Source organism: Phyllobates terribilis, unplaced genomic scaffold, assembly GCF_046119375.1.
Source record: "Phyllobates terribilis strain yellow unplaced genomic scaffold, ASM4611937v1 Scaffold_1__5_contigs__length_1240528914, whole genome shotgun sequence".
Lineage (NCBI taxonomy): Eukaryota > Metazoa > Chordata > Amphibia > Anura > Dendrobatidae > Phyllobates > Phyllobates terribilis.
In genome coordinates this window covers 614,981,907-615,008,452 of record NW_027362761.1, presented here as the reverse complement: position 1 = coordinate 615,008,452, position 26,546 = coordinate 614,981,907, and the positions used below count along the sequence as shown (strand labels likewise).

At 51.8% G+C, this 26,546-nt stretch overlaps 1 protein-coding gene across 1 annotated transcript in view; it reads right to left on the bottom strand.

The window, feature by feature from the left end:
- The window catches only part of LOC141153454 (uncharacterized), a 34,185-nt gene extending 25,714 nt beyond the window's left edge, over positions 1-8,471 (bottom strand). The window contains exons 1-2 of the mRNA XM_073638293.1: positions 8,207-8,471; positions 40-137 (exon numbers count right to left, since the gene is read on the bottom strand). Of these exons, the coding sequence (XP_073494394.1) occupies positions 40-137; positions 8,207-8,471 (363 nt within the window). The remainder of the gene's footprint in view (positions 1-39; positions 138-8,206) is intronic.
- Positions 8,472-26,546: the final 18,075 nt, after the last annotated feature.

The following is a 26,546-nucleotide window of genomic DNA, read 5'->3' as shown; positions in this document are numbered from 1 at the left end:
TTCATGGTCAGATGTTGTGGGGACTTCAGTGTCATCTACCTGATGATCCTCCGGGATGTTGTGATTCTCCTCTGGACAGTCCTGGGGATACAGAGGATGGGGACATCTCTCTGGTGGATTTCTCCTCCTGGATCCATCTGTGGAGACACAGAGACTGAATACATGACCTGCCGTGTATCTGTCTATATATGAGACTCGTCTCTCAGAAACAGTAATTCTATGTTTATGTATCAGGGAATAAACTACATTGTTGTGGTCCTCACCACTGGTACAGAGGTCCCAGCACATTGTGGGCCCCCAAATATGAAGTAATAATCAGCGAGGCCAAAGCCTAATGCTCTCTGCTCTGCACTCGGAGGATGAGGACACAACTTCTCCAAGTTTCGTCTCCACCAGGGATGGAACCACAGAGGAGCTGGAGAAAGCGCCACATTTCCATCCATCGGTTTCTTCTCTCCTATTTCCCCGTTATGGAGATTGGGAGGGACGGTTACCATTTACCAGTACCGTATATACTCGAGTATAAACCGACCCAAGCATAAGCTGAGGCACCTAATTTTGCCACAAAAAACTGGGAAAGCTTATTGACTTGAGCATAAGCCTAGGGTGGCAAATGCAGCAGCTACTGGTAAATTTCCCAAGCATTGCCCCCCCCAACCGAAATCCTGGTATGCATGGCACCCTTCATCCCCAATCCTGGTATGAATGGCCCCCACCCCTCATCCCCAATCCTGGTATGCATGGCCCCCACCCCTCATCCCCAATCCTGGTATGCATGGCCCCCAACCCCTCATCCCCAATCCTGGTATGCATGGCCCCCAACCCCTCATCCCAATCCTGGTATGCATGGCCCCCAACCCCTCATCCCCAATCCTGGTATGCATGGCCACCACCCCTCATACCCGATCCTGGTATCAAAAAAGAAGCAAGACAAAAATATATCTCATACCCTACCATAATTATATATAAATGTAAAGCAAAGTTGCATAATAAATATAGGGTACTTAGTGAACTATTTTTGATCAAAAAAAGTATACAAGCCGTCCCACCAGCGGCAAGGTGACCCCAAATTGGGACGGTACCTATACTGCCTATATTAAAAACCTTACTGTATATCAAAGTTGAAGTAATGCATATAAAAGGGTAGACAAATAGGACCGGGTCCCAACTCCAGACCACCTAGGCCCGTGGTAAGCTACATATATACCAATCAGCTCAACAAAGGGCATGCCACACCCTTAAATTGCACAGAATGCAAACAAGTCAAAAAACCAGACAATGTGAACTGAGGTCTAAGATGGCAGACATACAAGAAACAGAGGCATGTTCACACTAGCAAAAAAGAAGCAAGACAAAAATATATCTCATACCCTACCATAATTATATATAAATGTAAAGCAAAGTTGCATAATAAATATAGGGTACTTAGTGAACTATTTTTGATCAAAAAAAGTATACAAGCCTTCCCACCAGTGGCAAGGTGACCCCAAATTGGGACGGTACCTATACTGCCTATATTAAAAACCTTACTGTATATCAAAGTTGAAGTAATGCATATAAAAGGGTAGACAAATAGGACCGGGTCCCAACTCCAGACCACCTAGGCCCGTGGTAAGCTACATATATACCAATCAGCTCAACAAAGGGCATGCCACACCCTTAAATTGCACAGAATGCAAACAAGTAAAAAAACCAGACAATGTGAACTGAGGTCTAAGATGGCAGACATACAAGAAACAGAGGCATGTTCACACTAGCAAAAAAGAAGCAAGACAAAAATATATCTCATACCCTACCATAATTATATATAAATGTAAAGCAAAGTTGCATAATAAATATAGGGTACTTAGTGCAGTATAGGTACCGTCCCAATTTGGGGTCACCTTGCCGCTGGTGGGACGGCTTGTATACTTTTTTTGATCAAAAATAGTTCACTAAGTACCCTATATTTATTATGCAACTTTGCTTTACATTTATATATAATTATGGTAGGGTATGAGATATATTTTTGTCTTGCTTCTTTTTTGCTAGTGTGAACATGCCTCTGTTTCTTGTATGTCTGCCATCTTAGACCTCAGTTCACATTGCCCGATCCTGGTATGCATGGACACCACCCCTCATCCCCAATCCAAGTATGCATGGCCGCCACCCCTCATCCCCAATCCTGGTATGCATGGCCCCCACCCCTCATCCCCAATCCTGGTATGCATGGCCCCCACCCCTCATCCCCAATTCTGGTATGCATGGCCCCCACCCCTCATCCCCAATCCTGGTATGCATGGCACCCCAATCCTGGTATGCATGGCCCCCAACCCCTAGTCCCCAATCCTGGTATGCATGGCCCTCAACCCCTCGTCCCCAATCCTGGTATGCATGGCCCCCAACCCCTCATCCCCAATCCTGGTATGCATGGCCACCAACCCCTCGTCCCTAATCCTGGTATGCATGGCCCCCAACCCCTCGTCCCCAATCCTGGTATGCATGGCCCCCAACCCCTCGTCCCCAATCCTGGTATGCATGGCCCCCAACCCCTTGTCCCCAATCCTGGTATGCATGGCCCCCAACCCCTCATCCCTAATCCGGGTATGCATGGCCCCAAACCACTCGTCTTTAATCCTGGTATGCATGGCCCCCAACCCCTCGTCGCCAATCCTGGTATGCATGGCCCCCAACCCCTCGTCCCCAATCCTGGTATGCATGGCACCCTTCATCCCCAATCCTGGTATGCATGGCACCCTTCATCCCCAATCCTGGTATGCATGGCACCCCTCATCCCCAATCCTGGTATGCATGGCACCCCTCATTCCCAATCCTGGTATGCATGGCACCCCTCATCCCCGATCCTGGTATGCATAGTACACCAATCCTGGTATGCATGGCACCCCTCTTCCCCAATCCTGGTATGCATGGCACCCCTCATCCCCAATCCTGGTATGCATGGCACCTCTCATCCCCAATCCTGGTATGCATGACACCCCTCATCCCCAATCCTGGTATGCATGACACCCCTCATCCCCAATCCTGGTATGCATGGCACCCCTCATCCCCAATACTGGCATGCATAGCACCCCTCATCCCCAATCGTGGTATGCATGGTACCCCTCATCCCCATATCCTGGTATACATGGCCCCCCATCACTGCACAGATGAAAAAAAATAAACACTCCTACTCACCTTCCTCTCCTCTGCTCTAGCGCTGCGTCCTGTCTGCCTGCATCTCACCTCAGCTGCGGGAATATTCACTCCTCTCCACGCCGGGAATATGGGTGTTGAGTGGAGTGAATATTCATTCTCCTTAATAGCGAGGTGTAAATCGGAGCTGCCACTTCCAGCAGCGGCTCAGAGATCACATGTGCAAGCAGCTTAATAAAATAAATATTCACGACCATGGCGTGGAGAGGAATGAATATTCATTCTCTCTAATATCAGGCACACAGGATCGCAGAGTCGCTGCAGGAAGTGGCAGCTGAGACTCACACTGCGCTATTAAGGAGAATGAATATTCACTCCTCTCAACTACCATAGGTGTGGAGAGGGATGAATATTAATTCTCTTTAGTACTGGGCACACATGGTAGCTTCAGCAGCGGCTACTGACTGTGCCCACTCCTCCGTCGTCGCAACCCCCCCCACTCCACCGGTATATATTCTATATATAAGTACACTGCTCAAAAAAATAAAGGGAACACAAACAACAGAATATAACTCCAAATAAATCAAACTTCTGTGAAATCAAACTGTCCACTTAGGAAGCAACACTGATTGACAATCAATTTCACATGATGTTGTGCAAATGGAATAGACAATAGATGGAAATTATTGGCAATTATCAAGACACCCTCAATAAAGCAGTGGTTCTGCAGGTGGGGACCACAGACTACATCTCAGTACCAATGCTTTCTGGCTGATGTTTTGGTCACTTTTGAATGTTGGTTGTGCTTTCACACTCGTGGTAGCATGAGACGGACTCTACAACCCACAGAAGTTGTTCAGGTAGTGCAGCTCATCCAGGATGGCACATCAATGTGAGCTGTGGCAAGAAGGTTTGCTGCATCTGTTAGCGTAGTGTCCAGAGGCTGGAGGCGCTACCAGGAGACAGGCCAGTACACCAGGAGACGGGGAGGGGGCCATAGGACGGCAACAACCCAGCAGCAGGACCACTACCGCCGCCTTTGTGCAAGGAGGAACAGGAGAAGCACTGCCAGAGCCCTGCAAAATTACCTCCAGCAGGCCACAAATGTGCATATGTCTGCATAAACGGTTAGAAACCGACTCCATGAGGGTGGTATGAGGGCCCGAAGTCCACAGATGGGGGTTGTGCTCACAGCCCAACACCGTGCAGGAAGCTTGGCATTTGCCACAGAACACCAGGATTGGCAAAGTCGCCACTGGCGCCCTGTGCTCTTCACAGATGAAAGCAAGTTCACACTGAGCACATGTGACAGACGTGACAGAGTCTGGAGACGCCGTGGAGAGCGATCTGCTGCCTGCAACATCCTTCAGCATGACCGGTTTGGCAGTGGGTCAGTAATGGTGTGGGGTGGCATTTCTTTGGAGGGCCGCACAGCCCTCCATGTGCTTGCCACAGGTAGCCTGACTGCCATTAGGTACCGAGATGAGATCATCAGACCCCTTGTGAGACCATATGCTGGTGCGGTTGGCCCTGGGTTCCTCCTAATGCAGGACAATGCCAGACCTCATGTGGCTGGAGTGTGTTAGCAGTTCCTGCAAGATGAAGGCATTGAAGCTATGGACTGGCCCGCCCATTCCCAAGGCCTGAATCACAAGGCCACCAACGTCACACCACAGAATGTCAAGGAGTTGGCGGATGCTTTAGTCCAGGTCTGGGAGGAGATCCCAGAGACCATCCGCAACCTCATCAGGAGCATGCCCAGGCGTTGTAGGGAGCTTATACAGGCACGTGGAGGCCACACACAATACTCAGCCTCATCAGGAGCATGCCCAGGCGTTGTAGGGGGGTCATAGAGGCACGTGGAGGCCACACACAATACTCAGCCTCATCAGGAGCATGCCCAGGCGTTGTAGGGAGGTCATGCAGGCGCGTGGAGGCCACACACAATACTCAGCCTCATCAGGAGCATGCCCAGGCGTTGTAGGGAGGTCATACAGGCACGTGGAGGCCACACACAATACTGAACCTCATTTTGACTTGTTTTAAGGACTTTACATCAAAGTTGGATCAGCCTGTAGTGTGTTTTTCCACTTTAATTTTGGGGGTGACTCCAAATCCAGGCCTCCATTGGTTAATAAATGTGATTTCCATTGATGATTTTTGTGTGATTTTGTTCTCAGCACATTCAGCTTTCTACAGAACAAAGTATTCAATGAGAAGATTTCATTCATTCAGATCTAGGATGTGTTATTTCAGTGTTCCCTTCATTTTTTTGAGCAGTGTATATATATAAGTATATACCTGAGTATAAGCAGAGGGGGGCTTTTTCAACTTAACAAATGTGCTGATAAAGTCGGCTTATACTCGAGTATATACGGAAATTGTTTTTTTGAGATCTCATGATGTCACCACGAGGACACGGCCTCCTTCCTGGACAGGATCCTCTGGGATCTCTGTAAGAGGAGGGAACCTGCCGTCCTCCTATTAAAAGACAAGTATCTCTAAAGAACAATAAAAAGGCAGAAAAATGTCAACATCCGCCTCGATATAGCCATAACTTTTTATTTTGCCATCCCCATAGCAGTACAAGGGATAATTTTTTATGGGAGTTGCATAAAAACTGCAATTTCACAACAGTTTTTTTTGGCAGACCCTGGCTGTCATGACAACCCAACAAGTGGAAAGACACACCCCCTGTCGGCGCACCTTAGATGCCGCTGTCAGGGATTGCACAGGTTAAGAGTCGCAGGTGAAGCTCAGCTCCAACCGCGGCTTTTAGAGGCACAAGATGATCAGACATAATCTGCAGGGAAAGATGCAGGCTCGGCGTGCGAGCCCGCATCAAAGTCAGGGAGCCGGCATATGACGTGGAAGGGGTTAAACCAGAGAGTTATGTCACACAAAACAGTTAATAAATAACATTTCCCACAAGTCTACTTTACATCAGCACAATTTTTTTATCAGGAAGTTAGAAGGGTTAAAAGTTGATCAGCGATTTCAATTTTTCCACCAAAATTTACAAAACCATTTTTTTTTTTGTTTTTAGGGCCAATTTGAAGAGACTTTGAATGACCTACATGACAGAAAATACCCAAAAGTGACACCATTTTAATAATTGCACCCTTCAAGGTCCTCAAAACCACATTCAAGAAGTTTATTAACCCTTCAGTTGCTTTACAGGAATTAATGCAATGTAGAAGGATGTCATAGAAATATTAAGAATTTCTCCAAAACCGCTCTTCCTCCCTCCTTTATCGACCATCTGTCGGGGTAAAAGAAGCAAATTGCCGTACACAGGAGAAGTGGAAAACCCAATCGCCCATTCATATTAACATACGAGTGTATTTCCTAGTGGCACCGGCCTGTGATAAATATACACCTAGGTGAGAAGGATGTCGTTCCTAGCTTCAAAAGAATTCTCTCTCACCCCCACGGCATCCCCATTTGCTCCACAGAAATCTACAGTCTCGCCGGCACCGACACGAAATATCCTTATTGGCAACTGATGTTAAAATTATTGTGAAGGTTCTGGCGTCTAGATTGAATATAGTAATTTCCACAGATATCCATACTGACCAGTCAGGCTTCTTGCCGGCTAGATCCACAGCTGTTAATATTCAGAGATTGTTTCTTAATCTTCAATTGCCGGTGGATGGTGATGGGGACAGGGCTGTATGGTCTCTGGATGCCGCTAAGGTCTTCGATTCTGTTGAGTGGGAATATTTATGGGCGGTTTTGGAAAAGTTTGGTATAGGACCTCGTTTTATTTCATGGGCTAAATTACTGTATGGTAGACCGATGGCTAGAATACAGGTAAATGGACACCTCTCCCAGGGTTTTGGACTGAGTAGAGGTACGCGGCAGGGTGGCCGTTATCCCCCCTGCTCTTTGCACTGGCCACTGAACCCCTGGCACCGCGTATCAGGGAGCATCCAGGAATAGTTGGGTTTCGTAGAGGGAACAGTGAAAAGAAGGTCGTGTTATACGCTGACGACACTTTATTATTTCTGGCTAAAAGTGGAGTTTAAATATTTAGGCATCAATAAATCGCCAAAAATAAATGATTATGAGAAGTTGAATCTTGACCCAATATTGATTAAATTTAGAGGTAAACTAGGCGCCTGGTCTAAGTTACCGTTGTCGGTGGTGGGCCGTGCTAACCTGGTCACAATGATCCGGATGCCACAACTGCTGTATGTCCTACACAACTCCCCAATATGGATAAATCAGAGGCTTTTCTTTAAAGTCAGTCAGGAGTTTAGAAAATTAATATGGGGCAAAGAGACTCCGAGAATTAAGCTGGAGAAACATTTCTAAGAAACAAAACAATGGGAGGGCTTGCGATTCCTAACCCATGGGTTTATTATGTGGCATCTCAGCGTCAACATATCTGGGGATGGGACGACCCTGGGGGAGGGGAGCTCAGCGTATGTGGGGATGGGACGACCCTGGGGGAGGGGGAGCTCAGCGTATGTGGGGATGGGACGACCCTGGGGGAGGGGGAGCTCAGTGTATGTTGTTACAGTATTATTTCTAATCAGATAAACTCTATGAGGTATTGGAGGCGCTTACGTTTGGGACACTTGGAGGCAAAATACCGACTATGCTGTTATGTCACAAACTTTGGGGAACAGTGAAAAAATTACAAGGAATAGAAGGTGTTTAGCAATTTCCTTCATTATGGAACACTCCATGGCTTCCAAATCTATACCAACTGGTGGGATTTGGCTCCTGGAGAACCAAGGATTAACCAGACTTAATCAAGTGCTGATAGGTGATGTGATTAAGGAATTCTCACAGCTACACAATGAGTATGGGTTACCTCCCTCTGAATTCTATTAATACTTACAATTTAGGCACGCGTATCAGGCAGAAGGCATTGTTCTGGAAAGGGGGGTACCCCGAAACTCAATAATACAGAGAATAGCTAATTACACAGTTCTCGTGGACTGATCTCATTACTATAGGACATTCTCTTAGACATTATATTGACAAACACCCTGTAGTATCACCCTGTGTACTTTCTTCCTATCATCTCCACCTGGTCGGTCCACATGCAAAGCTTCTACTTTACTTGTGAGCAGTGAGAGTTTGAGCAGGCAAAGAAGAGGGATCGTTATGCTGATTATGAAGTCAACCCCGCTCACCATGTTTGTTGATTCCTCAAACTTTTGTAGAACCTTACAAATGTCAGATGTCCATGCCCACTTGTCGGTTGTTATGTGCAAAGGCTGACCGGAATACCGATGGGCATGTTGTAGCTGGTATTCAACTAATGCCCTCGGTTGCTCACAAAGCTGTGCCAACATATATAATGTTGAGTTGAAGTGTGTGGCCATGTTGCGCATCAGTCGGTGAGCTGGCACTTGCAAGCACTGCTGCAGCACAGCCAGACTGGCGGCAGCTGTAGATGACTTGGGGAAATGGAAGCACACGTAGAGTACCTTCACAAGTAGCTCAGGCAAATCTAGGTAGGCTTTCAGAAAGCGTTGAACCACTAAGTTGAGTACGTGGGCCAGGCACGGTATGAGTGTTTTTCTTTAAAGTCAGTCAGGAGTTTAGAAATTTAATATGGGGCAAACAGACTCCAAGAATTAAAGTGGAAACATTGCAAAGAAACAAAACAATGGGAGGGCTTGCGGTTCCTAACCCATGGGTGTATTATGTGGCATCTCAGCTTCAACATATTCGGGAATGGGACGACGCTGGGGGAGGGGGAGCTCAGCGTATGTGGCGACAGCATTATTTCCAATCAGATAAACTGTATGAGGTATTGGAGGCGCTTAAGTTTGGGACACACGACCATAAAAGTAGCCCTGAAAAGGACTATTTTGTTATAGGTTTCAGCAGCAAGGTCTGTAATGCAAACTCTCCCTTCTCCATCAACTCTTCCTACTCTGTTTCCAGGGTAGAGTGTGGCGAGCATCGCATCACCGGGTCTTATATAGACCCGATGAAGTGGTACGGTCGGCCAATCACAGTAATGCCACATCCAACATGGCTGCGGCATTACCATAATTGGCAGGCAATCCCTGCATGTTCAGTGGCTAAAGAACAGCAGCGAAACGTGTAGGGTGGGGACTCAAGCACAAGGGATACTCGATCAAGTACGGAGCAGTGGCGAGCAGGCTCATTCATCACCAGCTGGGACATCTGCGGACAAAATGTGACCGATGTGTAATGGAGGCAAGAGAGCCTTTAAGAGAATAATCAGGAAAATGAAAGCTGAGGTCAGACGGAGAAAATGTAGAGAAAACCAGAGCAAGTCTGGAGAAAAATCATCTATTATAGGACGAGGCCGAGAGACGTCATCACATCCACCGGAGCCAACAAGAGTCTCCTCTCACCTGGTGATGTCAGAGGCCGGAGCTCCTCCATCATCACTTCATGGTACCGATCCTGGTGTCCTTCTAGATACTCCCACTCCTCCATGGAGAGATAGACAGCGACGTCCTGACACCTTACAGGAACCTGACAACAACAACACCGTCATCACCCAGAATCCTCCAGTGCTGTCCTGTATAATGTCCCAGCAGTCACCTCTCCGGTCATCACCCAGAATCCTCCAGTGCTGTCCTGTATAATGTCCCAGCAGTCTCCTCTCCGGTCATCACCCAGAATCCTTAAGTGCTGTCCTGTATAATGTCCCAGCAGTCACCTCTCCGGTCATCACCCAGAATCCTCCAGTGCTGTCCTGTATAATGTCCCAGCAGTCACCTCTCCGGTCATCACCCAGAATCCTCCAGTGCTGTCCTGTATAATGTCCCATCAGTCACCTCTCCGCTCATCACCCAGAATCCTCCAGTGCTGTCCCGTATAATGTCCCAGCAGTCACCTCTCCGGTCATCACCCAGAATCCTCCAGTGCTGTCCTGTATAATGTCCCAGCAGTCACCTCTCCGGTCATCACCCAGAATCCTCCAGTTCTGTCCTGTATAATGTCCCAACAGTCACCTCTCCTGTCATCACTCAGAATCCTCCAGTGCTGTCCTGTATAATGTCCCAGTAGTCACCTCTCCTGTCATCACCCAGAATCCTCCAGTGCCGTCCTGTATAATGTCCCAGCAGTCACCTCTCCAGTCACTACCCAGAATCCTCCAGTGCTGTTCTGTATAATGTCCCAGCAATCACCTCTCCAGTCATCCCCCAGAATCCTCCAGTGCTGTCCCGTATAATGTCCCAGCAGTCACCTCTCCGGTCATCCCCCAGAATCCTCCAGTGCTGTCCTGTATAATGTCCCAGCAGTCACCTCTCCGGTCATCACCCAGAATCCTCCAGTGCTGTCCTGTATAATGTCCCAGCAGTCACCTCTCCGGTCATCACCCAGAATCCTCCAGTGCCGTCCTGTATAATGTCCCAGCAGTCACCTCTCCGCTCATCACCCAGAATCCTCCACTGCCGTCCTGTATAATGTCCCAACAGTCACCTCTCCGCTCATCACCCAGAATCCTCCAGTGCTGTCCTGTATAATGTCCCAGCAGTCACCTCTCCGGTCATCACCCAGAATCCTCCACTGCCGTCCTGTATAATGTCCCAGCAGTCACCTCTCCGCTCATCACCCAGAATCCTCCAGTGCTGTCCTGTATAATGTCCCAGCAGTCACCTCTCCGCTCATCACCCAGAATACTCCAGTGCTGTCCTGTATAATGTCCCAGCAGTCACCTCTCCGCTCAGCAGCTCAATCATCTTGTTGCTGAGCTCTAGGATCTTCTTCTTCTTCCTCTCATGTATCGGGGGGTGCGGGGGAGGCTCTGTGATGGGGCCCGGGCTCCGCCCTCCTGACTCCTGGAGATGGATGATGGGAGTCACACCCTCCCCCGGTGTCTTCCTCACTATTGTGTAATCCTGTGTATGGAGAGAGACACTTAGGGAGAAGAATTCCTTCCCGACTCCAGATCTGACAATCAGTAGAAATCCCGGGATCAATAACCGTCTCCAGTAATCTGGGGCCATAACCTGGAATATTATTACACTCAGGACAGACATCCAGGCCCCTCTACAGCTCTTATAGGGAATCCCCATGACAACTCCTCCTGGCAGAGAGCTGCACACAATCACTGCTCTTACAGTAAAGAATCCTTCTCTTCCTCTTCTGGATTTCCTCTTCCCGATGTCGGACTTGTTCCATAACACAATAAAGCTGATAGAAATGTAGAGGAGTTACCTCTCCGCTCAGCAGGGAGATGATCTCCAGGGTGAAGTGTAATAATCTTCTGGTGGTCTCGTCCTCGTCCATCCTCGGGGTCATTCAGGAGAAGGAGGGATGAGCACTGGATCAGCTGGAGGGATCTCGTCCTGCCGGCGTCTTCATGATAAAGGAGAAGATGGAGATCACAGGGGACGATATAACGACAATCACTGAATTCTGCCCCAAATATCCGACATTTATCAGGAAGAATCTGGAGAAAAAGCCACAAACTCCACCGCGGCCTCCTCCGCCGACCTGACCGCTCATTATCAGCCTCGTAGGAGGACGGTCACCGTGGTAACTACACCGCCAGAGGGGGACGGTCACCGTGGTAACTACACCTCCAGCGGAGGACGGTCACCGTGGTAACTACACCGCTAGCGGAGGACGGTCACCGTGGTAACTACACCGCCAGCGGAGGACGGTCACCGTGGTAACTACACCGCCAGAGGGGGACGGTCACCGTGGTAACTACACCGCCAGAGGGGGACGGTCACCGTGGTAACTACACCGCCAGCAGAGGACGGTCACCGTGGTAACTACACCGCCAGCAGAGGACGGTCACCGTGGTAACTACACCGCCAGCAGGGGGCGGTCACCATGGTTACTACACCTCCAGCGGGGAACAGTCACCGTGGTAACACCTCCAGCGGAGGACGGTCACTGTGGTAACAACACCTCCAGCGGGGGACGGTCGCCGTGGTAACTCCACCTCCAGCGGAGGACGGTCGCCGTGGTAACTCCACCTCCAGCGGGGGACGGTCGCCGTGGTAACTCCGCCTCCAGCGGAGGACGGTCGCCGTGGTAACTCCGCCTCCAGCGGGGGACGGTCACCGTGGTAACTCCGCCTCCAGCGGGGGACGGTCACCGTGGTAACTCCGCCTCCAGCGGGGGACGGTCACCGTGGTAACTCCGCCTCCAGCGGGGGACGGTCACCGTGGTAACTCCGCCTCCAGCGGGGGACGGTCACCGTGGTAACTCCGCCTCCAGCGGGGGACGGTCACCGTGGTAACTCCGCCTCCAGCGGGGGACGGTCACCGTGGTAACTCCACCTCCAGCGGGGGACGGTCACCGTGGTAACTCCACCTCCAGCGGGGGACGGTCACCGTGGTAACTCCACCTCCAGCGGGGGACGGTCACCGTGGTAACTCCACCTCCAGCGGGGGACGGTCACCGTGGTAACTCCACCTCCAGCGGGGGACGGTCACCGTGGTAACTCCACCTCCAGCGGGGGACGGTCACCGTGGTAACTCCACCTCCAGCGGGGGACGGTCACCGTGGTAACTCCACCTCCAGCGGGGGACGGTCACCGTGGTAACTCCACCTCCAGCGGGGGACGGTCACCGTGGTAACTCCACCTCCAGCGGGGGACGGTCACCGTGGTAACTCCACCTCCAGCGGGGGACGGTCACCGTGGTAACTCCACCTCCAGCGGGGGACGGTCACCGTGGTAACTCCACCTCCAGCGGGGGACGGTCACCGTGGTAACTCCACCTCCAGCGGGGGACGGTCACCGTGGTAACTCCACCTCCAGCGGGGGACGGTCACCGTGGTAACTCCACCTCCAGCGGGGACGGTCACCGTGGTAACTACACCTCCAGCGGGGACGGTCACCGTGGTAACTCCATCTCCAGCGGGGGACGGTCACCGTGGTAACTCCACCTCCAGCGGAGGACGGTCACCGTGGTAACTCCACCTCCAGCGGAGGACGGTCACCGTGGTAACTACACCTCCAGCGGAGGACGGTCACCGTGGTAACTACACCGCCAGCGGAGGACGGTCACCGTGGTAACTACACCGCCAGCGGAGGACGGTCACCGTGGTAACTACACCGCCAGAGGGGGACGGTCACCGTGGTAACTACACCGCCAGCGGGGGACGGTCACCGTGGTAACTTCACCGCCAGCAGAGGACGGTCACCGTGGTAACTACACCGCCAGCAGAGGACGGTCACCGTGGTAACTACACCGCCAGCAGGGGGCGGTCACCATGGTTACTACACCTCCAGCGGGGAACAGTCACCGTGGTAACACCTCCAGCGGAGGATGGTCACTGTGGTAACAACACCTCCAGCGGGGGACGGTCACTGTGGTAACTACAACTCCAGCGGAGGATGGTCGCCGAGGTAACTACACCTCCAGCGGGGGACGGTCGCCGCGGTAACTACACCACCAGCGGGGGCAGTCGTCGCGGTAACTACACCACCAGCGGGGGCAGGCGTCGCGGTAACTACACCACCAGCGGGGGCAGGCGTCGCGGTAACTACACCGCCAGCGGGCGGGACGATCGCCGCGGTAACTACACCGCCAGAGGGCGGGACCGTCGCCGCGGTAACTACACCTCCAGCGGAGGACGGTCACCATGGTAACTACACCTTCAGCGGGGGTCAGTCGCCGCTGTAACTACACCGCCAGCGGGGGGACGGTCGCCGCGGTAACTACACCGCCAACGGAGGACGGTCACCGCGGTAACTACACCGCCAGCGGGGGACGGTCACCGCGGTAACTACACCACCAGAGGGGGACGGTCACCGCGGTAACTACACCGCCAGCGGGGGACGGTCACCGTGGTAACTACACCGCCAGCGGGGGATGGTCACCGTGGTAACTACACCGCCAGCAGAGGACGGTCACCGTGGTAACTACACCGCCAGCAGAGGACGGTCACCGTGGTAACTACACCGCCAGCAGGGGGCGGTCACCATGGTTACTACACCTCCAGCGGGGAACAGTCACCGTGGTAACTACACCTCCAGCGGGGGACGGTCACTGTGGTAACTACAACTCCAGTGGAGGATGGTCGCCGCGGTAACTACACCTCCAGCGGGGGACGGTCACTGTGGTAACAACACCTCCAGCGGGGGACGGTCACTGTGGTAACTACACCTCCAGCGGGGGACGGTCACTGTGGTAACTACAACTCCAGTGGAGGATGGTCGCCGCGGTAACTACACCTCCAGCGGGGGACGGTCGCCGCGGTAACTACACCACCAGCGGGGGCGGTCGTCGCGGTAACTACACCACCAGCGGGGGCAGGCGTCGCGGTAACTACACCGCCAGCGGGGGCAGGCGTCGCGGTAACTACACCGCCAGCGGGGGCAGGCGTCGCGGTAACTACACCGCCAGCGGGTGGGACGATCGCCGCGGTAACTACACCGCCAGAGGGCGGGACCGTCGCCGCGGTAACTACACCTCCAGCGGAGGACGGTCACCGTGGTAACTACACCTTCAGCGGGGGTCAGTCGCCGCTGTAACTACACCGCCAGCGGGGGGACGGTCGCCGCGGTAACTACACCGCCAACGGAGGACGGTCACCGCGGTAACTACACCGCCAGCGGGGGACGGTCACCGCGGTAACTCCACAACTCCACCTCCAGCGGGGGACGGTCACCGCGCTAACTCCACCTCCAGCGGGGGACGGTCACCGCGCTAACTCCACCTCCAGCGGGGGACGGTCACCGCGCTAACTCCACCTCCAGCGGGGGACGGTCACCGCGCTAACTCCACCTCCAGCGGGGGACGGTCACCGCGCTAACTCCACCTCCAGCGGGGGACGGTCACCGCGCTAACTCCACCTCCAGCGGGGGACGGTCACCGCGGTAACTCCACCTCCAGCGGGGGACGGTCACCGCGGTAACTCCACCTCCAGCGGGGGACGGTCACCGCGGTAACTCCACCTCCAGCGGGGGACGGTCACCGCGGTAACTCCACCTCCAGCGGGGGACGGTCACCGCGGTAACTCCACCTCCAGCGGGGGACGGTCACCGTGGTAACTCCACCTCCAGCGGGGGACGGTCACCGTGGTAACTCCACCTCCAGCGGGGGACGGTCACCGTGGTAACCACCTCCAGCGGGGGCGGTCACCGTGGTAACTCCACCTCCAGCGGGGGACGGTCACCGTGGTAACTCCACCTCCAGCGGGGGACGGTCACCGTGGTAACTCCACCTCCAGCGGGGGACGGTCACCGTGGTAACTCCACCTCCAGCGGGGGACGGTCACCGTGGTAACTCCACCTCCAGCGGGGGACGGTCACCGTGGTAACTCCACCTCCAGCGGGGGACGGTCACCGTGGTAACTCCACCTCCAGCGGGGGCGGTCACCGTGGTAACTCCACCTCCAGCGGGGGCGGTCACCGTGGTAACTCCACCTCCAGCGGAGGACGGTCACCGTGGTAACTCCACCTCCAGCGGGGACGGTCACCGTGGTAACTCCACCTCCAGCGGGGGACGGTCACCGTGGTAACTCCACCTCCAGCGGGGGACGGTCACCGTGGTAACTCCACCTCCAGCGGGGGACGGTCACCGTGGTAACTCCACCTCCAGCGGGGGACGGTCACCGTGGTAACTCCACCTCCAGCGGGGGTGGTCACCGTGGTAACTCCACCTCCAGCGGGGGCGGTCACCGTGGTAACTCCACCTCCAGCGGGGGACGGTCACCGTGGTAACTCCACCTCCAGCGGGGGACGGTCACCGTGGTAACTCCACCTCCAGCGGGGGACGGTCACCGTGGTAACTCCACCTCCAGCGGGGGACGGTCACCGTGGTAACTCCACCTCCAGCGGGGGACGGTCACCGTGGTAACTCCACCTCCAGCGGGGGACGGTCACCGTGGTAACTCCACCTCCAGCGGGGGACGGTCACCGTGGTAACTCCACCTCCAGCGGGGACGGTCACCGTGGTAACTCCACCGCCAGCGGGGGGCGGTCACCGTGGTAACTCCACCTCCAGCGGGGGGCGGTCACCGTGGTAACTCCACTTCCAGCGGGGGACGGTCACCGTTGTAACTCCACCTCCAGCGGGGGGCGGTCACCGTGGTAACTCCACTTCCAGCGGGGGACGGTCACCGTGGTAACTCCACCTCCAGCGGGGGACGGTCACCGTGGTAACTCCACCTCCAGCGGGGGACGGTCACCGTGGTAACTCCACCTCCAGCGGGGGACGGTCACCGTGGTAACTCCACCTCCAGCGGGGGACGGTCACCGTGGTAACTCCACCTCCAGCGGGGGACGGTCACCGTGGTAACTCCACCTCCAGGGGGGACGGTCACCGTGGTAACTCCACCTCCAGCGGGGGCGGTCACCGTGGTAACTCCACCTCCAGCGGGGGCGGTCACCGTGGTAACTCCACCTCCAGCGGGGGACGGTCACCGTGGTAACTCCACCTCCAGCGGGGGCGGTCACGTGGTAACTCCACCTCCAGCGGGGGCGGTGAGGTGAGGAGGAGCCGCTGCACATCCCCCATACAACACTGAGGAGCCGCAGTCACATGGAGCAGGAGCCTCCACAGGAACAGCTCTGATCTCACCCCACACTCTCCTCTCACAGATTCACCACAAACCCTCCCTGTAATCTCACCGGAATGGCGGGAAGCGGAAACCTGCTGCTGGCTGATACCAGAGAGCAAGAGCTGCGCACAACCAGGACGGAGCTGCTGCACTGAGAGCGGGAGGACCTGTGGTGACGTCACCGCCATGTGATCAGGGGGCGGAGCTCTGGAGAAAAGTGGTGAAGGACCTGTGGTGACGTCACCGCCATGTGATCAGGGGGCGGAGCTCAGGAGATTAGTGGTGAAGGACCTGTGGTGACGTCACCGCCATGTGATCAGGGGGCGGAGCTCAGGAGAGAAGTGGTGGAGTTCCTGTGATGACGTCAGTACCATGTGATCCCCGCATGATTCTAGGTTCTTCACCAGTTCTCTCCTGAGCTCCGCCCCCTCCTCCACTGATCACATGACGGTGACGTCATCACAGGTCCTTCTACACCGTGCAGCAGATCTGCTCTGTCTCCCTGGTGACGTCTTGTTCTCTCTGGTATCAGCCAGTTGCTGTACACTGAGGTCTGGGGTGTCAGGGAATATGGAGGAATATTGAGGACGTTCTTCCATGTTGTCCTGAGATGGATATTCACCATTTCTCCCTTCTTCCCCTCAGCTCTGGTCAGTACAAGAAGTGTCTCCATAAGAATCTCAGCACAAAGCCCCAATGAGCCCGGCCATGAGTGACTGCTGGGCGGAGAGCGCCGCAGCCTAGGAGAGCGCCGCAGCCCCCTGTCCCTGCAGACGCAGGGGATTAGCTGCAGGGTGATCTGTATCATTCTATTAGGCGGCTTCCCGAGCTTCACAGGGAATCTATAGACTGACGCCGAAAGGAAACCTGGAATATTGTACGTCCCAGAACTCCGAGAGTAACGGGATAGAGCGGCCGAGGAGCGGAGCAATAGATTCTCACTGCAACATCAGGAAGATGAGCGGAAAACCCGGAATAGTGGAGATGACGCAGAGCTGACACCACCGAGCCCACAGCAGAGGAGACCACCTGCCGAGCCCCCTCCGCCTGCCGAGCCCCCTCCGCCTGCCGAGCCTCCTCCGCCTGCCGAGCCTCCTCCGCCTGCCGAGCTCCCTCCACCTGCCGAGCTCCCTCCACCTGCCGAGCCCCCTCCACCTGCCGAGCCCCCTCATCCTGCCGAGCCGCCCCCTCCACCTGCCGAGCCCCCTCCACCTGCCGAGCCCCCTCCACCTGCCGAGCCCCCTCCTCCTGCCGAGCCCCCTCCTCCTGCCGAGCCCCCTCCACCTGCCGAGCCCCCTCCACCTGCCGAGCCTCCTCCACCTGCTGAGCCCCCAGCACATGCCGAGCCCCCTCCTCCTGCCGAGCCTCCTCCTCCTGCAGGATCACTCGCCCCCTGAGCCTCCTCCACCTGCTGAGCCCCCTCCACCTGCCGAGCTTCCTCCACCTGCCGAGCCTCCTCCTCCACCTGCCGAGCCTCCTCCTCCACCTGCCGAGCCCCCTCCTGCGGGATCACTCACCGCCTGAGACTACTCCACCTCCTGAGCCCCCTCCACCTGCCGAGCCTCCTCCTCCTGCCGAGCCCCCTCCACCTGCGGGATCACTCGCCCCTTGAGCCTCTCACCTGCAGGATCACTCGCCCCCCGAGCCTCCTCCTCCTGCGGGATCACTCGCCCCTTGAGCCTCCCACCTGCAGGATCACCCGCCCCCTGAGTCTCCCTCACCTGCTGAGCTTTGTTATGGAGACCCTCTTTGGTTTAAGGAGAACTTTGAAATAGACAGCAAAGGGTCTTCACATTGCCAGCAAGATTCAAATTAAGGTACTTCATCGATGAAGGAAGAGAGACAGAATACATGCGACATGCATTGTCAGCAGGTAGAGTCTTCTGGTGTGGCAACAAAGACTCACCATATTTATTAGCTAGACACAAAGCGGAACTTCATTGTTACATACAACTGAACAGGAAACTGAAATAGATTTTATCAGTAAGAAACACATTTCCCTTGGCCCAAGGTAAACCTTCTTGTCAAGGACTTCACAGGAAACCAGTATCTTAGTCAGACATTCCACAATGTAAATCTTAAACACTCAAGCAGACTTCAGATGTAGCAAAAATATAAATTGACTTTTCTAAATTAATAATGATATCTAGATATTAAAAATTAACCATGGGGTGTGGCCTAGCTCTTGATGTGAGAGGTCGGGTGGCAGTGCCTCTCCACCACCATTAGCTTCAATTATCCTGCACAGAGCCCGAATCAGCCAAATCCCTTATCAGGAACTGCTGTCTGAGGGTCCCGGGAGTCAGAGGCGAGCTTCTGCCAGACTCAGAGAGACCAACATGGGCCACAAAAGGCAGAAGGATGCCGGGGCCTGCAGCAGTGCCTCAGCCCAAGATGGCACCGAGACAGAGGAAGAGGCGGGAAGGAGGAACACAGCCTATGCACGGAGGCTGGAGGCTTCAGCACGGCTGCACAGGTATGCGAGGGGCATGGAGGCAGATGAAGAAGGAAGTGAAGGCAGTGAGAAGCATGGAGATGAGGAGGAAGACGGTGAGGAGATGCCTGTGCTACATAATGTACAGCAGGAGGAGGGGGATGGTGACACTGTGCTGGCAGCTGAAAGTTCAGATGAGGCAGAGCCGACTCTGCGAGATGTATTCCAGGCTGTCTTATACTGCAAGACTGCTTTAACTGCTCTGACAAAGCAGGTGAATGGTCTGAAAGCCGACATGGGAGGCATTGAGGCTTCTATGCAGAAAGTTACAGCCAGATTGACTGAGGTGGAGGGCAGAGTTGGCGTAACAGAAGATCATTTAACCTCAGTGCAAAAGACGCAACAACAGCACACTCAGAGGATCACGGTAGTGGCTAATAGAAACGATGACCTGGAAAACCGGTCACGCAGGAACAATTTGCGTATTGTGGGCATCCCTGAAAGAGCTGAGGGTGCTGACCCCACGACCTTTGTTGAAACCTGGCTGCTGGGAAAGTTTGGGTCTAATATCCTGTCGAGGGTGTTTGCTGTGGAGCGTGCCCATCGTGTGCCCATGAGACCCCCAGTGCCTGGAGAGGGCCCTCGTACGATGTTAGCCAGAATCCTGAACTGCAGAGACCGGGACACTATTTTACGTAAGGCCAGAAAATTGACAGATCTCACCCTGGAGGGCAAACGCATTGAAATATACCCGGATTACTCGGCTGAGGTGCAAAAGCTGCGGCTACGGTATGGTGAAGTGAAGAAACAGCTCCGCTCTTTGAATGTGAAATACTCTACAATTTATCCTGCTAAATTAAGAGTGGAAGCCTTTGGAAAGGTCAATTTTTTCCCATCACCGGTAGAGGCCGCTTCGTGGTTGGAGCGGAACCGGAGCAAATTGAGAGAAGCTGAGGACTCGGCACGGTGAATACACGACCCTGCTATCCTGACTACTGGACGGGGTTGTGGTTCTACATTGCTCTGCGAAACCGCAGAGGAGGGGGAGAAACCCCCGCTGGGATCTACGTTTTATAGTTAATTTGTTTGATTAATGGTTCGGGACTATGCATACTATTGATTATGTGGTGGAGAGACTGCCAATGCTGGAGGAGGACACGGCGCATGTTGATATGCGGTATACTACGATGTTGCTCAGGTTCTTTGAGCTCCCACTCTCACGTTGGGAAGAGAGTGACAAGAGAAGGGTGGGGGGTGGATGGGTTGGATTTGCGGGAAAATGGGGTTGCTTATGCTGTTTGACCTGGTATGCTGGGGAACAAAATGGAAAGATGTTACTTGATGATGGTGGATTGTTTTTTCTAATGCACAATGAGTAACCGTACGGTTCGGATTTTAAGTTGGAATGTACGTGGTATATCTGACAGGATTAAGAGGGCAGCAGTTCTGAATCACATCAGATCTTGTGATCCTATGATTGCGTGCTTACAGGAGACCCATCTCACTAGAGATACTAGGCACTGGCTATCGAGAGGGTGGATGTTAAAGACATATCATTCTACTTATTCCTCGTACTCCAGGGGGGTGTCAGTCCTAATACACAAAAACGCTCATTATGAAGAGCTGGCAGTGCAAGTAGACAGTGAAGGGCAGTATGTATGGATTGCGTGCAGATTGTATGGACACAAAATGATTTTAGTGGCTTTATATATCCCTCCACCTTATTCTAAAAAGGAACTTCAAGCAGTAATGGACTTGACGGCCAGATGGGGGGAGGCTCCGATGTTGATTATGGGAGATGTTAACAACACCATGAATGATCACTGGGATAAAGTACGTCCGGCAGGTATGGAAGCTGGACGGGACGGAATGACTGCATTTGGCACCTACGTGGGGGAGCTGGGGCTGGTGGATCTGTGGAGAGTACGAAATGAGGGTAAGAGGACCTTCTCGTGTCACTCGGCTACACACGGAACACTGTCAAGGATAGACCTGGCTTTTGGGGATACTGCTATGGATGGGATGGTGGGGGAGGTGGAATACCTACAGAGGACTCTATCGGATCATAGTCCTATGGTTGTCACGCTTCTAGTGGGATCTGCTCAGGGTCAGAGGGGAGGTTGGCGTCTTCACCCGACGTGGCTTAAAGTTGTGGATATGGGTGGCATAACCAAAGAACTAGAGCACTTCTTCCAAGTTAATGAAGGGAGTGCTGAGGCTACAGTGGTGTGGGAGGCTATGAAGGCATTTACGAGGGGACTCTTTATAAGTGAGATCTCACGGTGTAAGACCAAAACTAAATTGGCAGATCAACAAATAAAGGATGACTTGACAAGGGCAGAGGCAGACATGATTTTGGCGCCAACGAGTATAGCTCACAATAGACTAAAATTGGCACAGGAGGCAGTTAATAAACTGCACATGATGCAAGCCGAGAGGAAAAGGGCATTTCAGCAAGCCCAATTCTTTGAGGAAGGAGAGAGAGTGGGTCGCTTGTTGGCGGTGATATCTGCGGCACAGAGGGAGTCTTCCAGGGTGTACAGGTTGAGAGACCAAGCAGGGACGACTCTGACAGACACAAAGGACATATTGGAGGTCTTTAAGGAATATTACATGGCACTGTACAATTCAAGAGTACGGGACACCGAGGGGGCCGTAGAGGAATTCTTGGAGGGCATCTCACTGTCTAAATTGTCTGAGGAAGATAGGTTAAGGTTGGATGAACCTGTGAGTGTGGAGGAGGTGGAATGTGCAATTCTGTCTATGCCCAATAACAAATCACCGGGTGCTGATGGTCTACCTGGGGAGGTGTACAGGGAGCTGGTGGAACTGCTAGCCCCAAAATTGAAATCTGTGTTTGATGAGGCTTTGGAGAAGGGGGCGTTACCGAGATCAATGGAGGAAGCGGTGATAGTGGTTCTGCCAAAGGAGGGGAAAGACCCCATGGATGCGGAGTCGTATAGGCCCATATCGTTGTTGACAACGGATGTCAAAATACTCGCTAAGATCCTGGCCACCCGGCTCACCGGGGTTGCGCATACTGTTATTCACGAGGACCAGTCGGGCTTTATGCCCAACCGCTCCACGGCTGTTAACTTGAGAAGATTATTTCTTAATATGCAGCTGCCTGCTGATAATGGTGGCGGGAGAATAGTGATGTCGTTGGACGCTAGGAAAGCATTCGATAGCGTGGAATGGGAATATTTATGGAAAATCATGGAAATAATGGGATTTGGCCCCGCATTCATGGCCTGGGTGAAGTTATTGTACTCATCCCCAAGGGCGGTAGTTAAGGTGAATGGTGAACGGTCCGGGATGTTTGACTTACATAGGGGCACAAGGCAGGGGTGCCCGCTGTCCCCGCTATTGTTTGCGGTGGCTGTGGAGCCCCTGGCGGCCAAAATAAGAGCTGAGAGAGGAGTGGTCGGATTTAAATTTGGGAGGCTGGAAGAAAAAATATCACTGTATGCCGATGACATCCTGTTATTTCTGGAAAATGCAGGAGAGACATTGGGGTGCACGATGGATGTAATTAAACAATTTGGGAGCATTTCGGGACTGGAGATAAACTGGCACAAGTCTTATGTCATGGCTGTAGATAGACCAATAAAAGTGGAGGAGATAGATGAGAGGGGGAAGCAGCTCCAGCTGGTTTCACAATTTAAATACCTTGGGATATGGGTGGCGCTTCCATTGACACGATTCACGGATCTGAATTTAGTTCCTCTGCTAGAGAAATTTAAAAAGAAAATAGGCGCATGGTGCCAATTGGCTTTGACGGTGACGGGTAGAACTAACCTGATTAAGATGGTCCTTATGCCACAACTAATGTACGTTTTGCACAACTCACCGATATGGCTACCAAAAAAACGGTTTCAGGGTATTGATTCTATCTTCAGATCCTTGATATGGGGCAAGAGGCAGGCAAGGATTAAATTGGGAACGCTGCAAAATGGGAAGGAGGAGGGAGGATTGGCCGCTCCCAATCCCTGGGTCTATTTCTTGGCAGTACAAGGCCAGCATGTCAGGGGATGGAGAGAGCCCCATTGTGGAGGGGCAGCTTGCCGGGTTCTGGTACATGTGTCGGGGAGACGCCCACTGGTCCAGGCGTTAGAGGATGGTACCTTTAAGAAATTGGGAGCAATATATCCTACCTTAGGCTTGACTCAGAAGGTATGGGACACTATTAAAAAGATCAGGGGGATGGACGGGCTGACTAAGTACTCACCGGTGTTGGGCAATGAACATCTGCCGGAACTTAATAAGCTGTGTCAAATGGGCAATTGGAAGGCGCAAGGAGTGAGATATGTGTGCCAGCTGCAGAGTGGAACGGACCTGAAGACCTTTGAGAAATTGAGAGAAGAATTTGATTTGCCTTTGGTATGGGGATTTCAATACTATAGGCGTCGACATGCTTGGAGGGCACAGTGTGGATTGGGAGACATGACGGTTCAGGGTGACATTGTACTAGACTTTGTGTGTATGAAGGGAGGGACGAGGGGAGTCATATCGAGCTTATATCATGACCTACTGCACTCCTATCTGGGGGGGAATCACCTCATTGCAAAGAGTAAATGGGAAAGGGAGATGGGTACCCTCACAACAGAACAATGGGAGGCGATTCTAGAATATGTCCCGAAGATCTCTTTAAGCGAGCAGGCACGGATTTCCCAATTATACATAATACATAGGACATACAAAACACCGCTGCGCCTGTACAAGGCGGGCTTGAGGGGAGATTCCAATTGCCCTAGATGTGGCACGGACCAGGCCGGACTGCTACACATGCTATGGTCATGCCCACGGTTGGTGGCTTATTGGTTGTTCGTTGTCAGCAAAATTGAGAGGGCTTATACATGTACAATTGACAGAAACCCGGTGCTGTGTGTTTTGGGGGAGGTGGATGGAATACCTGTCTCAGAACATTACAAAGTGGCGATAGCGCGATTGCTATATGTGGCACGCAAACTAATAGCACGAAAATGGACAGATTCGGAACCCCCCACTAGGAGGGAATTTATTGCTCAGACACGTACGGTGATGCATTTAGAGGAAAGCATTTATAGGCGGAGGCATGGAGAGAGAACTTTTGGGAAAATATGGTCCGCATGGATGGCGGTAATATGATTGTCAATGTTCCCAGGTATGCCCGGCATAAGGAGTATTGGCGGGAGGGGGGAGAGGGTTTTGACTGTATTATTACATGTTATGTGAATTGCTATATGTATATTGATAACTGTTTGCTGTTAAAATTTTTGAAACCTAAATAAAAATAATTGGTTTAAAAAAAAAAAAAAAAAAAAAAATTAACCATAACAATTCCTCCCTTTTTATTATTTTACAAAACTATTTATTCATCAGCTACTTCCCCAAGCTATAAAAGCCTGGAGGGAACGAATCCCGTTCACCGACAAATATCTTGCTTGTAAATCTCATCATATATGTTTATAGGAGAAGTGGCATTATATTTCGCAGGCCTGTGATGTTTAATCTTGTGTGTTTTCTTGCATAGTCTCTTAATAGCAAATATACTAATCCTGGCAACTACAGTCATATGAAAAAGTTTGGGCACCCCTATTAATCTTAAGCTTAATGTTTTATAAAAATTGGTGTTTTTGCAACAGCTATTTCAGTTTGATATATGTAATAACTGTTGGACACAGTAATGTTTCTGCCTTGAAATGAGGTTTATTGTACTAACAGAAAATGTGCAATCTGCATTCAAACAAAATTTGACAGGTGCATAAGTATGGGCACCTCACCAGAAAAGTGACTTTAATATTTAGTAGATCCTCCTTTTGCAAAAATAACAGCCTCTAGTCGCTTCCTGTAGCGTTTAATGAGTTCCTGGATCCTGGATGAAGGTATTTTTGACCATTCCTCTTTACAAAACAATTCCAGTTCAGTTAAGTTTGATGGTCGCCGAGCATGGACAGCCTCTTCAAATGATCCCACAGATGTTCAATGATATTCAGGTCTGGGGACTGGGATGGCCATTCCAGAACATTGTAATTGTTCCTCTGCATGAATGCCTGAGTAGATTTGGAGCGGTGTTTTGGATCATTGTCTTGCTGAAAGATCCATCCACTGCGTAACTTCAACTTTGTCACTGATTCTTGAACATTATTGCCAAGAATCTGCTGATACTGAGTGGAATCCATGCGTCCCTCAACTTTAACAAGATTCCCAGTGCCGGCATTGACCACACAGCCCCAAAGCATGATGGAACCTCCACCAAATTTTACTGTGGGTAGCAAGTGTTTTTCTTGGAATGCTGTGTTTTTTTGCCACCATGCATAACGCCTTTTTGTATGACCAAACAACTCAATCTTGGTTTCATCAGTCCACAGGACCTTCTTCCAAAAAGAAATAGGCTTCTTCAAATGTGCTTTTGCATACCTCAGCCGACTCTGTTTGTGCGTACTTGCAGAAACAGCTTATTTCGCATCACTCTCCCATACAGCTTCTCCTTGTGCAAAGTGCGTTGTATAGTTGACCGATGCACAGTGACACCATCTGCAGCAAGTTGATGCTGCAGCTCTCTGGAGGTGGTCTGAGGATTGTCCTTGACTGATCTCACCATTCTTCTTCTCTGCCTTTCTGATGTTTTTCTTGTCCTGACACTTCTGGCCTTAACAAGAACTGTCCCCATGTTCTTCCATTTCCTTACTATGTTCCTCACAGTGGAAACTGACAGGTTAAATCTCTGAGACAGCTTTTTGTATCCTTCCCCTGAACAACTATGTTGAATAATCTTTGTTTTCAGATCATTTGACAGTTGTTTTGAGGAGCCCATGATGCCACTCTTCAGAGGAGATTCAAACAGGAGAACAACTTGCAAGTGGCCACTTTAAGTAGCTTTTCTTATGATTGCATACACCTGGCTATAAAGTTCAAAGCTCAATGAGGTTACAAAACCAAAAAAAGTGCTTTAATAAGTCAGTAAAAAGTAGGCAGGAGTATTTAAAACAAGAAAATGATAAGGGTGCCCATACTTATGCACCGGTCAAATTTTGTTTGAATGCAGATTGCACATTTTCTGTTAGCACAATAAACCTCATTTCAAGGCAGAAACATTACTGTGTCCAACAGTTATTACATATATCAAACTGAAATAGCTGTTGCAAAAACACCAATTTTTATAAAACATTAAGCTTAAGATTAATAGGGGTGCCCAAACTTTTTCATATGACTGTATATACACTAGGAATATCAGAATTCCTATTTGTAGAATACTTTGTAGGATGCCCATTAGCCATCCACCTATACCCTTGAACCAATTGACAGGATTAAGAAATGAGAAAGTGTCGCTCCACCAGGAATCTTTGTTGACATGATGTTCTTGGAACCACGCATCCCTCATTTCTCTAACTATCTCTATTTTGGTCTTTACCTGGAAATTTCCGGCAGGGTCTATGTAGTGGCAACAGGTAGGACCTATTATCTGACACATCCCACCCTCTCTAGCAGTCAAGTAATCTAGCACTATGGTGTGTTGGTTAGTAACTGC